At 39.4% G+C, this 13,567-nt stretch overlaps 1 protein-coding gene across 2 annotated transcripts in view; it reads left to right on the forward strand.

Moving 5' to 3' along the window:
• Positions 1 to 13,567, forward strand: part of UTP20 (UTP20 small subunit processome component) — a 93,340-nt gene that overhangs the window by 75,373 nt on the left and 4,400 nt on the right. Inside the window, exons 44-57 of one of the 2 annotated variants that reach the window (XM_068560821.1) lie at positions 217 to 315; positions 1,062 to 1,229; positions 2,533 to 2,699; positions 3,397 to 3,538; positions 4,344 to 4,460; positions 5,727 to 5,897; positions 6,132 to 6,263; positions 6,677 to 6,787; positions 8,615 to 8,694; positions 9,128 to 9,197; positions 9,332 to 9,520; positions 10,238 to 10,369; positions 10,848 to 10,980; positions 12,842 to 13,029. In XM_068560821.1, the coding sequence (XP_068416922.1) occupies positions 217 to 315; positions 1,062 to 1,229; positions 2,533 to 2,699; positions 3,397 to 3,538; positions 4,344 to 4,460; positions 5,727 to 5,897; positions 6,132 to 6,263; positions 6,677 to 6,787; positions 8,615 to 8,694; positions 9,128 to 9,197; positions 9,332 to 9,520; positions 10,238 to 10,369; positions 10,848 to 10,980; positions 12,842 to 13,029 (1,899 nt within the window). The remainder of the gene's footprint in view (positions 1 to 216; positions 316 to 1,061; positions 1,230 to 2,532; positions 2,700 to 3,396; positions 3,539 to 4,343; positions 4,461 to 5,726; positions 5,898 to 6,131; positions 6,264 to 6,676; positions 6,788 to 8,614; positions 8,695 to 9,127; positions 9,198 to 9,331; positions 9,521 to 10,237; positions 10,370 to 10,847; positions 10,981 to 12,841; positions 13,030 to 13,567) is intronic. The other variant, XM_068560822.1, reaches the window with a different exon arrangement.

A 13,567-nucleotide genomic window follows, 5' to 3' on the forward strand; every position in this document is an offset into this window, starting at 1 on the left:
AGCATGGTGATGTGTTTCTGAGCATCTTTTCTACAAAGGGACCATCTGGTTAAAGGATTTTAGGCAGTGATATAAGTATGTGTCATTTGTCAAAGCTTCTCCCTGCAATAATTACAGATATATAATCTGAGTGCGCCCCTGCCATACTTCTAAATCTTTTTTTTTCTACTGTGGTGTTCTTAGCCATCCATATTCTTATCATACATTTCGTTTTAGGTCCATGTGCTAACTTTCACTGTTTACATGTTGCTGCAAGGCCTCACCAACAAGCTGCAAGTTGGGAATTTGGACTCTTGTTTGGATATAATGATTGAGGTAAGACTTAGAGAAAGGAATTCTAATTTTTTTTTTAAGAGGTCAAAGAACACAAATCAGTTCACAAAATAAGAAATAATAGCCTATAAATATGAAAATAATGTACTATCTCATCTCTTAGGCTAGCAGAGGTTTAAAAAGCTGAGACTCAAGTGATGTGAGATGGGTACTCTGCTGTTGCTAGTAGGTCTTGAGTTGGTATAATCAGAGGTGTGGTCTGGGGTTTGTACAAAAGTATATTCATTAGAGCTTTATTTAGAATAGTGAAAAATTAGTAACAATTTAAAATCAGATAATATGATAATTTGGGGGGTAGGATTAGAAAGACACTAAATGTGGCACACAATCTTTTGTTTATTCATTAAAAATGTAGACACTACATTTTTCATTAAATGCATTAACTTTGATAATTAAGTTACAAATATGAGAATTTCTTAAAGAGAAATTAAGCTACTCTTTGATGATATCAAAGAAGAAGTGCCTGTTTATATATTATACAACTATATATGTAAATCTACCTGGTATTTTTCTTTTGTTTTCCATTGGTGTAAACGTTGAAGTGTTTCTGTATTTGTTTTTTAGTAATTGGTCCCTAAACTACATTGAAAAAAGTGAAATCTAATAGAAATTCCTATTGTCTAATTTTAATCCTTGACTTGGACATACCACGCATTTTCAAAGACTGCTTATGTTGGCATAAGTTGCTGAGTGCACGTAATTGCCATTTGGCTTTTTTTCTTTTAAAGATTTTTAACCATGAGTTGTTTGGTGCCATTGCTGAAGAGAAGGAAGTAAAGCAGATCCTCTCCAAGGTCATGGAGGCACGAAGAAGCAAGAGTTACGATTCTTATGAAATCTTGGGCAAGTTTGTAGGAAAAGATCAGGTTACAAAACTTATCCTTCCACTAAAAGAGGTAAGGACTTGAATGTAATAAAGGGGATCCCCACCTTACAGTATCATGAGCTCTTGAAAAGAGCCTTGAGCATCATGATTTGCTTTGGTGCTAAGGGCACCAGTACCACGTGGCTGGCAGTTCAGTGGATTCTGATTCCGCTGATTCTGATCCAAGAATCAGAGTCCCTGATATAAACCATGAGATGCAAAAGGAAAGGCAACAAGAATTGAACTACAGGTGAATTGTACAGCTGGGTCCCGTCAGCAGCTAAGAACATAGCCTTTGGAGTCAGACTGCTGCTCCCAGATTGCCAGGAGGAAGAGAACTGGCATTTATTGAACAGATACCCATGTTCTTAGCACTGTGCTTCATTATCTCTTCTAATCTGCACAACCGTCCCCTGAGATTGACAGTACTTCTGTCTTACAGATGAGAAAATTCAGGCTTAGAAAGATAGAAAGGAACATGGCTAAGGAGAAAAGTCAGGATTTAATTCCAGATCTTTCTGATCCAAATCTCACATTCTTTCCACCATTTTCATTCTGCCTTTCCTATTGGGCAGGGACTGTCATTTACCTACCTTCATAGTGTTCTCTGTGCTAATTCCACATGTTTGGTGCTAGATTAACTCCCTAATTGTTCCTAGAATGCATTTAGCTTATCTGAGCCTGATCTAAGAATGTTAGATATGTTTTGAGGATGAAAAAGAGTTGACAAAGCACACGTATTTTCCATGTAAATTATCAAGTCCCTCCAAGGTAATCAAAGTTACTAATCCATGTCCTGTGCAGGGGAATAGCTATGACATGCTGAGGGTTGTACTGGGGTTGATGGTGCTGGGTCCCATTAAGTTCCTCTGATTTGGCCCAATAACTAATACCCAACGCTGAGGCCTGGCCGTCACACCACTTCCTTAGCATGGTTTCCTGCGAGTAGTGACTGCATTTTGTTGATGTTGTGTTATGTGTATGTGCTTGCCTATAAACCACCCCATTTAATGCACTTGGAAGGCTGACATCTTCCAAGTGTCACATCCTATCTCCAGCCCTGTGCCCAGACCTCATCAACAAAGAGAGTGCCAAGGAGGCACAAGAAATCCAGCGGGATACACAGCTGGCAGTGGTTATCTCTGGGGCTGAGGTCATGGGTATATTTGACTTTATATGTTATATCTATGTTTGAAATTTTATTAAGAGTGTGTTTCTTTTTTAATTAGCAAAAAGCATATTTTGAAAAGTAAATATATAAAAGAAAACTACTATTATAACAAATCAAAATGCAGTTCTGTGTTACCTCAGCATGCATTTATGTCTGCCTTTAGATCTTGCAAAATACCACGAGTTTAAAACTGGCCCGGAAAGTTCATGAAACCTTACGTCGAATCATAGCAGGATTACTTGTAAACCAGGAAATGACGGCAGAATCCATTCTGTTGCTTAGTTACGGTTTGGTCAGCGAAAATCTACCCCTGTTAACAGAGAAGGAAAAGTAAGTTTGAAAAAAAAAACAACTATCCTTTAGGTTCATACTTCTAATAAGCCATTCAGTACTCAGTTACTCTTAAGTGGATTCATTTAATAATTTGCTTTAGTAGGGAAAAAAAAGGTATATTTATCTGAGTTGTACGATGGTACTACTTTGTGGTGTTTGGGCTAAGATCCTTCCAAGAAATACATGTCAACACAAGATTGTTTCTGCTGAATGCGGTAGCTGTGAAGGCAACCAATTATTTTGACATTTACTTAATACCACCTTTGTTTTAGATATTTATTGAATCAAAGTTGGGATAGACTTAAAATATATTCTTCTTGTTCTGATCAGAGATTTAGACCTCCAAAGATTTTAAATACCTTATTTGTAAACTTCCTTTGAATTTTGCTTCTGTATTCTGAAAGAGACTCCTTGGCATTTGTTTTCAGAAATCAAAGGAAGGGAGTGTCCCCTTGCTGTTCCTCTTCATTTAAATGTGTGTTCATCCCTCTGACCTCTGTTTCTGGGGTTCTAGAAACTTTGATCAACAACCTAATCATCTCTTCAGTGTCTTGTGGTTAAGGGGGAAAAAAACCCACAGCAAAGAGCACATTATTTGGTACTGGACTCACCGCACCGGAAGGGGCCGTAGTAGCTTCCGGGGATGCAGCATACAGTGTGCTTTCTACTAGTTCTCATTCCACTTGATTGACAGAAATCCAGCAGCCCCTGCACCAGATCCACGTCTGCCACCCCAGAGTTGTCTTCTGCTCCCCCCAACTCCAGTTCGAGGTGGGCAGAAAGCTGTCGTGAGCAAGAAAACCAACTTGCACATATTTATTGAGTCTGGACTTCGGGTAAGAATTAACCTTAAAGTGAGACTTGCTGCACACAGTGAGTCTGTGCCTTTTAATCCTCTACTGAATCTCCAGTACTGCTCATTTCCGCTGGAAACGCTGGTACTTACTTTGATGATATAACTTTCTCAGAATTAATGATTCTGACCTAATATTCACAGTGCTTTCACTGTTGCTTTGCCCATGAGTGTGCACCTCTGAACTACTCTAAATTTTTTGAAAACACAAATTTGATCGTTTTATTGTATATATTTTTTTAATCCTTCATTGGCTCCCTTTTTTCCCAGGAGAGAGCCCTGTCCTTCACTTGGGCCACAAGGGCATAGCCTCATCCTGTACACGTGGCTTCCTTTCAGCTCTCTAAAGTCACCACACTTTTCCCACCCCAGGACCTCACCATCTACTCCTCCCTCTGCCCAGGTCCCCACAGAACTCTCAAAGCACCCTGCATTTATAGTGAATTATTCTCTAGAGTCTGTCATCCTGGCTAAGATCCATGAGGGCGGTGACCCTGCTCATCTTGGTTACTGCCGTGTCCTTCACGCCAAGCCAGTACCTGGAATCAAAGCAGATGCTGAGTAATAACCATTTGGTAAATGAACTTGGAATCTCAACTGCACAGTGAGCTCCCACCTTCTTCACTTACTGAGACTCTCCCAGGTGGCTCCCCTTTCTTCACACTTTTTATAATTTCAAATAGAAGCATCTTAACATTTCACATTGGTCTCTTAAAATCATTTCACCTTTACCTCACTCATTTGGTCTTAGGGGCAACTGATGTGAAGTATCTTTTTAAATCTTCTAGCTGTTGCATCTTAGTCTGAAGACTTCCAAGATCAAGTCTTCAAGTGAACATGTTCTGGAAATGTTGGATCCTTTTATGCCTCTCCTCATAGACTGCCTGGGTTCCATGGACGTGAAGGTGAGCATCTGTTCCTTCACGGGAGCTGTGTTGTGCAGTATACGTAGAATTTGTTTCTAGGCTTGTGCTTCACAAGATGATTGAGTTTTTAAAGAGATTTACAACATCATGAACCACCTCTGTTCTCTGCATTAAATTGCTCCCTTAACAGCAATTTAATAATAATAGATAGCGCTTAACAGTTGTAAAAGCCCTTCATTTGATCCTCACCACAGCTTCATGAGGGTGAGTGGTGCTGTCCCCATGGCAGTAATCGTCATCTCATCACCATCATCCTTGTTGCGACTGCTCGCTGCTGTGAATCCTCGTAACAACCCATGAAGCATATATTAGTAATGTGTCTCTTTCACAGATGAGAAATCCAGGCCTTAGGCTCAGTGACTTGCCCCATATCACAGATCTAGGATGTAAGCCTCAGTCTGTCAGACTCCGAAGCCCACACCTTTCCCACTTTCTCAGATTGCCTATTTTACAGCAAAGGTGCCAAGAGGTTAAGTATTTAACATCTCTGTGGTCAAACAGGTAATAAGTTGCAGAGCTGGGTTTTAAGCCCTGGTCTTTTTGACACCTGAGCTCTTTCCTTTATCGTCGTCTAATCCAGCCCAGTAAGGCCATCCCAGCAACCACAGTGTAGGGGTCTGTTAGGTAGAGGTGAACCAGCTGATCTAGGTAATCTAGAAGGTTTGGCCTGGAGGTTCAGGGATTCTTTTGTAGTCACTTGGTCCCAACACATTTTTTCATACCTTTGGCACTGCGCTTAACTATATTAAATTATTGGTCATAGTTCCCATGCTTAATTTCAGCTATCTGCTCCTTAAATGCGGAAGGGCATCCTTTTTATCATCGTATTTCTAACACTCTGTAGAGTGCCTTGTGTACATAATACAAGCTTAATAAGAATGGATTAAATTGAAGTACCATTCTAGAAAATTGGAAAGGCATTTATAATGTGTTTTTCAGAAAAAAAAATGCTAAAATTAGCCAGCCCATCTAATCATTTACCCATAATAGGTTAAGAATATGAGCACCTTTTCTCACTTGCTTGGGCTATTCCTTCACTTGCTATGGAGAAGCAGTAAGTTCTACAACAGGGAAGAGGAAGCTTCCCTATTTTCTTACACTTTGAGCACAGTTCTTCCTGAGTGGACGGGCAGAGCGCTTCATTCCTTCAACTCGGTTGCTCAGAGTCTACACAGCCTTAGGTGCTGGATTGTTGAGTTCGGTCACTTCATCAGTTGATTGGCTTTGTCTGTCTTTGTTTTTCAGGTGATTACAGGTACTTTACAATGCCTGATCTGGATCTTGAGGTTCCCCCTGCCTTCCACAGAAACAAAAGCGGAACAGCTAATGAAACACCTTTTCCTTCTGCTGAAGGACTATGCAAAACTCGGGGCTGCCAGGGGCCAGAATTTCCACCTGGTGGTAAATTGTTTCAAGGTGAGGTGTTTTCACTTGCACTTAGAAAAAGCCAGGACCGGGATTAACATCAGAGTTACTTTTCCTCATCATCCTTTGTGGTCGTGGTCAAATTTCTTCCAGAGTAATTTGCTAAGGCCAGAGTGTTGGTGTCCTGTGTGAAAAAGCATTGCTGTTGTATCTAGTCCTTATCATTCCACTGTATGCTGATTTGTGGGATGTCCTGGCTGTTAACCTCGCTGTTGTAACTTGCAGTGTGTGACCATACTTGTGAAGAAAGTGAAGTCTTACCAGATAACTGAGAAGCAGCTTCAAGTTCTACTAGCATATGCTGAGGAGGACATTTATGATATTACAAGACAAGCCACTGCATTTGGTCTTCTGAAGGTATGGTGTCCCCAGAATGTTGGATTGTGCAGTGAATGAGCCTCACGTCAGATATTTAGAATAACATGGAACATAGCGTTCTGACTAGCTGTAGATAGTTCTGAAATTAATTTATAAAGATGATTATGATTTGGTTGATTAATTATAAGCTAACTGCTTATTAAAATGTTTGAACATGAGCTCTATATTAAACTTCCAGGGAATTCTGTACAAATGCATGTAGTCTGCTTGTATGTATCGTAAAATTGACCATTTTAACCATTTTTTAAGTTTATGTTCTTTTTCTTGTGGAGATACTTTCATTATGTTTGAAAACTGCCTGTGACTGCTTTTAACATCAGGCAAGCTTAGTAAACAACAGGCCATCTGCAGTAAAACATGAAATAAGTATGTCTTTTCCTTTTGTATTTTAGGCCATTTTATCAAGAAAGTTGTTGGTTCCAGAAATTGATGATGTCATGCGCAAAGTGTCCAAGCTGGCAATTTCTGCACAAAACGAACCTGTCAGAGTCCAATGCAGACAGGTTTGTAGAGAGAGCTTATTCCTATGGCAAGGGTTGGGCCCTGCCTTCTCTGTTTGGTTTTTGGGTGGAGAGATGTCAACACTGAATTCTGAAGACTTTGTGTCATACTGTTGCTTTATTCTAAGACTCAGGAGCCCATTCACATACCAAGTGTAAGGCCATTTTTCAGTATAAAGAGCATTTTGAATATAGCCCATATGTGGCATGTTTCAGATGGATGAAGAAATACATTTTCCTTCTGCAGCATGATAACCTGCAGCAAAGATTTCCATCCAGTGGTCCAGACACTGAGCACTTAATGTGTATCACTGTGTACCTGGTATTGCTGGAAGAGTGGTTAACAAAATTTGTATAGTCCCTGTCTATCCTATAGCAGACATGCGCAAAGCAGAAATCCCACAAGCAGTTATTTAATTACAGACATCCTAAGTGCCAGGAGGAAGAAAGTACTGTTGTATTTCATCACTTACAAGACACACCATTACTTACATACCTCAAAGGAAGGAAAAAAGTCTATGACAGTGGTAAGATGGCATCAATTGTAAGACATCCCAATTTCAGATATATTAATGTGGAAAACTGTGCTTCTTAAAATTGACAAAGTATGGAAGAGCATATGATAAGAGCATATGACGTGGTGGAGGATCACCCTAGTGTGATAGTGGGGGAAAGCTTTCCTGAGGATTGGCATATAAGCAAAGTCTGGAGGAAGAATAAGGCTTAGCCTTGCAGGCTAAGGAAGATAAGCCTTGAAGTGGGTAAGAGCTTAACTTGTTGAAGGTGAATGACAGGGCAGGGGACCAGATCAGGCAAGACCTTGTGGTCTTGTTAAAGATTTAGGGCTTTGTTCTAAGAATAACAAAGAGCCAGCGAAATCAGTAGACAGAGGAGTGACACTAGCAGATTTGTGTTCGTAATTTTGTCCTGATCTTATGAGTGCATATCAACCCGGGAAATGGAAGGGTCTGAATTGGAAATATGAACTCGGAGTTAAAGGAGGGCTTGGGCTGCGGAGGCCATCTTTAGAAAAAGTTAACTCATTTAGGAAGAAGGAGGGTCAGCTGCTATTTATTAAGCACTAGCTGCATGCCCAGCATTTTACATACATGACTTCTATTTGTAACTATCCTTCAAAAGAAACAGTACCACCGTGTTATGGTTGGGGAAAAACAGGCCTTGGTAAGTTAAATGATGTGCTTAGTTCTCACAGTTTATTAATAAAGGAAGCTGAATAATACAGTAGTTTGCAAGCAGAGCCTTTGGATGCAGATAGGCTAGGCATGGGATTCTGGCAGTGTCACCTGAGCAAGTTGCTTACCTTCTGTGCCAACTCCATTCTCTTCATCTGTAAAATGGGATCATATTACCTGCTTCCTAAGGAAGTAATGAAAACCAACCAAGAAACACTTAACCCAGTGCTTAACACAAAGAAGTTATTTAGTAAATGCAAAAGTTAGTAGTATTATCACTATTATTGTTATTCTTATTTCAGGGGAAATACAGGGTTGAACCACAGTCCATACTCAGTTCAGCACAGCCTCCTATCACAGAGATGTGCTGCCAGTGTGTGAGCTGAGATTTGGAGCCCTTAACAACCATGCTAATGGTGGGCCGGGACCCGACGCTTGATTAGGCAAGACCTGAGGAAGTGCGGTGGGAGGAGAGAGGAGGGGCACAGTTATTGACTCAAGAGGTGGACTTCGCCTAACTGATCACCCTTCTGAAAGGTCTTTGTAGCCTACCAGTGTGTCCCAGAAAGCAGCTTAGGAAAGAGGAATCCTGGAGGGACAGGATCCAAATAATCTCTTGTGCGACTTCTGTTCCTAGGTTTTTCTGAAATACGTTCTTGACTATCCCCTGGGTGACAAATTGCGACCAAACTTGGAATTCATGCTCGCTCAACTGAAGTAAGTTGAAGCCATAAACTACACAAGGCAGTGGGGTAGGTTCTTCTCTCCTTTTAATGTGTGGACTGTCTTGCAAAGAACAAAGCCGAAATGTAATGGCACATTCTTTGAGGATGCTATCCTGTGAATCACTGACTTGAGTGTCAAGCATTGGGCATGGCTTCATAGAGCAGTTCTGCAAGCTGCTTTTCAGTTCACTCTGACCATCGATTGCCATTAGGGTCCACTTAGGAGAACAGTAAAAATCTAACAAAATTACATTTACAACTGCATAGTAGCATGGTAAGTACATGTATTAAAATTGGGAAAATGGAGTTTTTTTCCACTTTTTAAGAAATAGACTGGCACCTTGAGACAACACTTTAAATTCTTAAAAATAATTATTGGTAAATTTTAAAGTTACTAACAAGTCCTTCTAATGTTCTTACCCTAGTTATGAACATGAGACCGGGAGAGAGTCCGCCTTGGAAATGATCGCTTATCTCTTTGACACATTCCCTCAGGTACCGTGAACCACAAAGACAAACTCTGTGTTTGTTAACAAGCTGTGGCTCCCGGGAGCCCAGGGTCCTCTATTTGTAGGACATCTGTGAGAATTCCAGTCTGAGTGTGCTCATAAGTGTCTGTTTTCTTTCAGGGACTGCTCCACGAGAACTGTGGAATGTTCTTTATTCCTCTTTGTCTAATGATGGTGAACGATGACTCTGCCATGTGTAAAAAGATGGCATCCATGGCAATCAAATCCTTACTCAGTAAAATCAGCCTTGAGAAAAAAGATTGGCTCTTCGATATGGTTACCACCTGGTTTGGGGCAAAGAAGGTTAAGGTTGCTTATAGTCATATTGCAAAGAAAAGTCTGAGCTTTTGGTGTTCATACTTCAAATAGGAATACATATTATACATTGTTGAATTAATTTTTCCCAAATAGCTTTATTGTTTTTACTTGATTATGGTAATAATATATTCTTACAGTAAAATTTCAGAAAATATAAGAAGTTACAGAGAGAAACAAATATCACCTGTATTCCCACTGCAAGGTCGATGTCACCCAGTTACTCTACATGAATGCATTACAATTTACTTAACCAATCCCCATTGATGAATATCTTTGTTTCCAATTTTGCTTATACAGTTTATAGGATGTAACTTTTGCCAATAATTATAACCACTTGCTGACTCTACCCTCATCATCACTGGCCCATCTTTGTGGAATATAAACAACACATGTCATAACTTAATATTGGCTTTAAGTATTAAAATCAGAATGGGGTCGGGGGGCTGAAACTTCTTCCTTTTTTTTTTTTTAATTTAAAAATGAGAAAAAATGTATTATTCAGTGGATACCACTTTTTTTAATGTTGTTCTGGGTGGTGAAGATTTCTCTATATTTTTCATGTTAGCCACCAAAAATCCACATTCTATTGATTTCTGGTATCATAAAGAACTACTGAGGGCAGAGTCACGCCCACCTTCATTTTACAATTTTGGAAACAGCTTCCCAAGTTGTGCTGATATTGTCTTGTGATGGTTTTATTTTCGGTAGAGCTTAAATAGACAGCTAGCTGCCCTGATCTGTGGCTTGTTTGTGGAAAGTGAAGGAGTCGCTTTTGAGAGAAGACTTGGAACTGTTCTCCGTGTGATTGAAAAGGAAATTGATCCTGAAAACTTTACAAATGTAAGTTATTTGCTAGGGAGTAAAACTCTTGCTTATTTTAATAGTTTTACTTGAGGTGGTATAGCTAATAGATAAAATATTATTTGTGTTCAAAAAATTTTTTATTAATAAAAGCAAGAATTCAGTGTAGTTCTATCTTCTTTTTAAAGTGAAGATTAAAGTAAGTTATCTTCCATAGTATATGACGATCAAAGTTTCTTAAGCCCCCCAGGAGACAGCAATGTCTGGAGACATTTTTGGTTGTCACCACTGGAGGGTAGAGGGATGCGACTGTCATCCAGTGGGTAGAGGCCAGGAGTGTTGCTAACATCCTCTAGTGCACAGGGTAGCCTGCCAAAGCAAAGAATTATTTGACCCAAAATGTCAGCAGTGTTTAGGTTGAGAAACCCTGGTATAGATGTACATCCTGGAGTAAAAATGTCCATCAAATACTTTGAAATTATTGTCTTAATTGATTTAACATCCCTCCTAATTTTAGATCATGGAAGAGACTGAAGAAAAAGCTGCAGATCGCCTTCTGTTTAGTTTTCTTACACTGATAAGTAAACTCATCAAGGGATGTAATATTATTCAGTTTATCAAGCCCTCTGAGACTCTGAGTAAAATCTGGAGTAAGTATTTCCTTTTTATTTAAATCTAAAAATAAACTCTTTAGAAATATATAATGTCAGGGGAAAAGTCCCTGAGAAAAAGATTTAAAAGGCCCTTGCAGATTGATTACAGTGAAAATATTTCTTTCTGGGGGAAGAAACAAATAAATAATATATGTATGTATATATGTATCCTCATAAATAATATATTTCATTTATAAATAAGAAAGAATATTAATTATGGAGGAGTAAAAGAAAGGAAAAAATTTCCCAGAGTCCTCCTTGCCACTTGATGATTATTTGTTATACATTTCCATCCAGTCTTCCTTTTGTCAAATAACCATAGGTTTTTTGTTTTGTTTTGTTTTTGAGGTTGCATAATTCCATATAAACTTTTATATCCTGTTTATACCTAAGTAGGCATATTATAGTACTATAACATACTTAGTAGATATCCTTTTAAATGGCTATGAATAATCCATCGTGTAAATGTGCCATAATTTACTAAACCGTTTCACTTCTGTGGGAATATTTAAGTTATATATTATTTAAATGAAATAAAATAAAATGAAATAAAATTCATTGCTTTAAATGAAAAATAAGATCCTGGAATTTTTAATTTAATGTTTTAGTTTTGATTGATCAGTAGGAAATAGACATTGCAATGAATGTTTTAAATACCCACTTGTTTTAAGAGAACTCATATGATTTTATGAGAAATAATCCAGTTACTAAGTTACTCTATGGCCTACTCTGGTATGGCTCCACTGAGATAATTACAAAGGTTCATATAGAAAAAAAAGTAAAACCATCTTCATGAAATAAAGCAGCAGAGACTAAAACTCAGATATGAGATGGCTCATTTAGCATTTTAGTCTGTAACCACAAGGCTTTTCTACTGTACTTTCCAAGTGTGGTATATGGAGAATGGCCCTGTAGCATAAGAGTGTGATCTTTTTTTTTTTTTTTTTTTTAATTTATTTATTTAATTTATTTTTGGCTGTGTTGGGTCTTCGTTTCTGTGCAAGGGCTTTCTCTAGTTGTGGCAAGCGGGGGCCTCTCACTATCACAGCCTCTCTTGTTGTGGAGCACAGGCTCCAGACGTGCAGGCTCAGTAGTTGTGGCTCACGGGCTTAGTTGCTCTGCGACATGTGGGATCTTCCCAGACCAGGGCTCGAACCCGTGTCCCCTGCATTGGCAGGCAGATTCTCAACCACTGCGCCACCAGGGAAGCCAAGAGTGTGATCTTTAACGGCTCATCCTTAAGATAGTTTAAGGGGTCGTGTTTAAGAATATGAGCTTTGGGGCCAGATTAAGCTGTGGCCCAGGCTTGGTTCTGCCTGTTACAGCTTGGCACGTTACTTAGCTCCCTCTGGAACTATAAAATGGGAATGACAGTTCCAACCTCACAGAACTGTTGTGAGGTCTAAATCAGGTAATATGTGTAACACGTTTAGCCTATGCCTGGCACCTAGAACACCTCAATAAATGATACCTTTCCAGTCAGCTACTTGGAGCCACTGATTTCAATAGTTATGAGAAAAGAGTATGTACCCATGTACATATTTACCTTAATTTTAGTTTAGAAATTGTAGTTGTTAATGCTACCTTATCTCCTTGAGTCTTTAGCTAGTTCTTATGAAACCGGTCTGTTTTCAGGCTAACTCGAACCTCTCTCGTATCATTTACCACGGTAGAGTTGGTTCTCTAGTTGTTTCCAGTCTCTCCACGTCACTTCTGGGAAGCAGGGACTGTTTTGTTCATCTTTGATTCCTAAGTCCAAGCACATAATAGATACTCAAGAAACGCCTGAATTAGTCACGCTCACCACCACAGAGTCAGGAAAACCTTGACGTCTGAGGATGCACTTTGGCTCCCTTAGGTCACGTGCACTCTCATCTGAGACATCCGCACAACTGGGTGTGGCTCACCGCAGCCCAGATTTTTGGATTGCTCTTTGCCTCTTGCCGACCAGAGGAACTTATCAGAAAACGGAATGTCAAAAAAACTAAAAAGAAACTCTCAGAACCTGTAGCAATCAGCTTCCTAACAAGTGACCTTGACCAAAAGGTAGGTTTTCTCTAAGACTTTTTCCTTCTCTCATCTACATGAGATGTTCATTCTGGTTCCTGTAACTGTCTTGGGGTTGGCCTTGGGATAAACTCTTCCAGTCAACAACTTGATGCACATGTGGATCCATAGGAGTGTTAGTAACTAGAGAGGGGTCACCCTCACGGCCAAGATTTTTCAAAGATAATTTTTAGACCATTGATCTAGTCAGACTTTTGATTTGCTTATTTAGCATATTTATCTTCCATCATATATTTAAGTTCTTTATCAGTACTGGCAAATAAGATACTGTCTGTCCTGCCTCCTTCTGTCCTGCCTCCATAACCTTGTTGATGACTTAATGAGATCATGTTCCTGAAAATGTTAGGTAGGGACCATGTTTTATCTGTCTCCGATTTCGTAGGGCCTAGCACAACGCCTGGCTTATAGTGGGATCTCCATAAACATTGAATGAGCAGAGAGTGGAAGGGAAGAAAACGGGGGGAAAAGTATTTGAATGTTGTAAAGTTGTCTGCCAGTAATCTAAAGGATTATGATC

This window comes from Eschrichtius robustus, chromosome 13 (assembly GCF_028021215.1).
Source record: "Eschrichtius robustus isolate mEscRob2 chromosome 13, mEscRob2.pri, whole genome shotgun sequence".
NCBI classification, from domain to species: Eukaryota; Metazoa; Chordata; class Mammalia; order Artiodactyla; family Eschrichtiidae; genus Eschrichtius; species Eschrichtius robustus.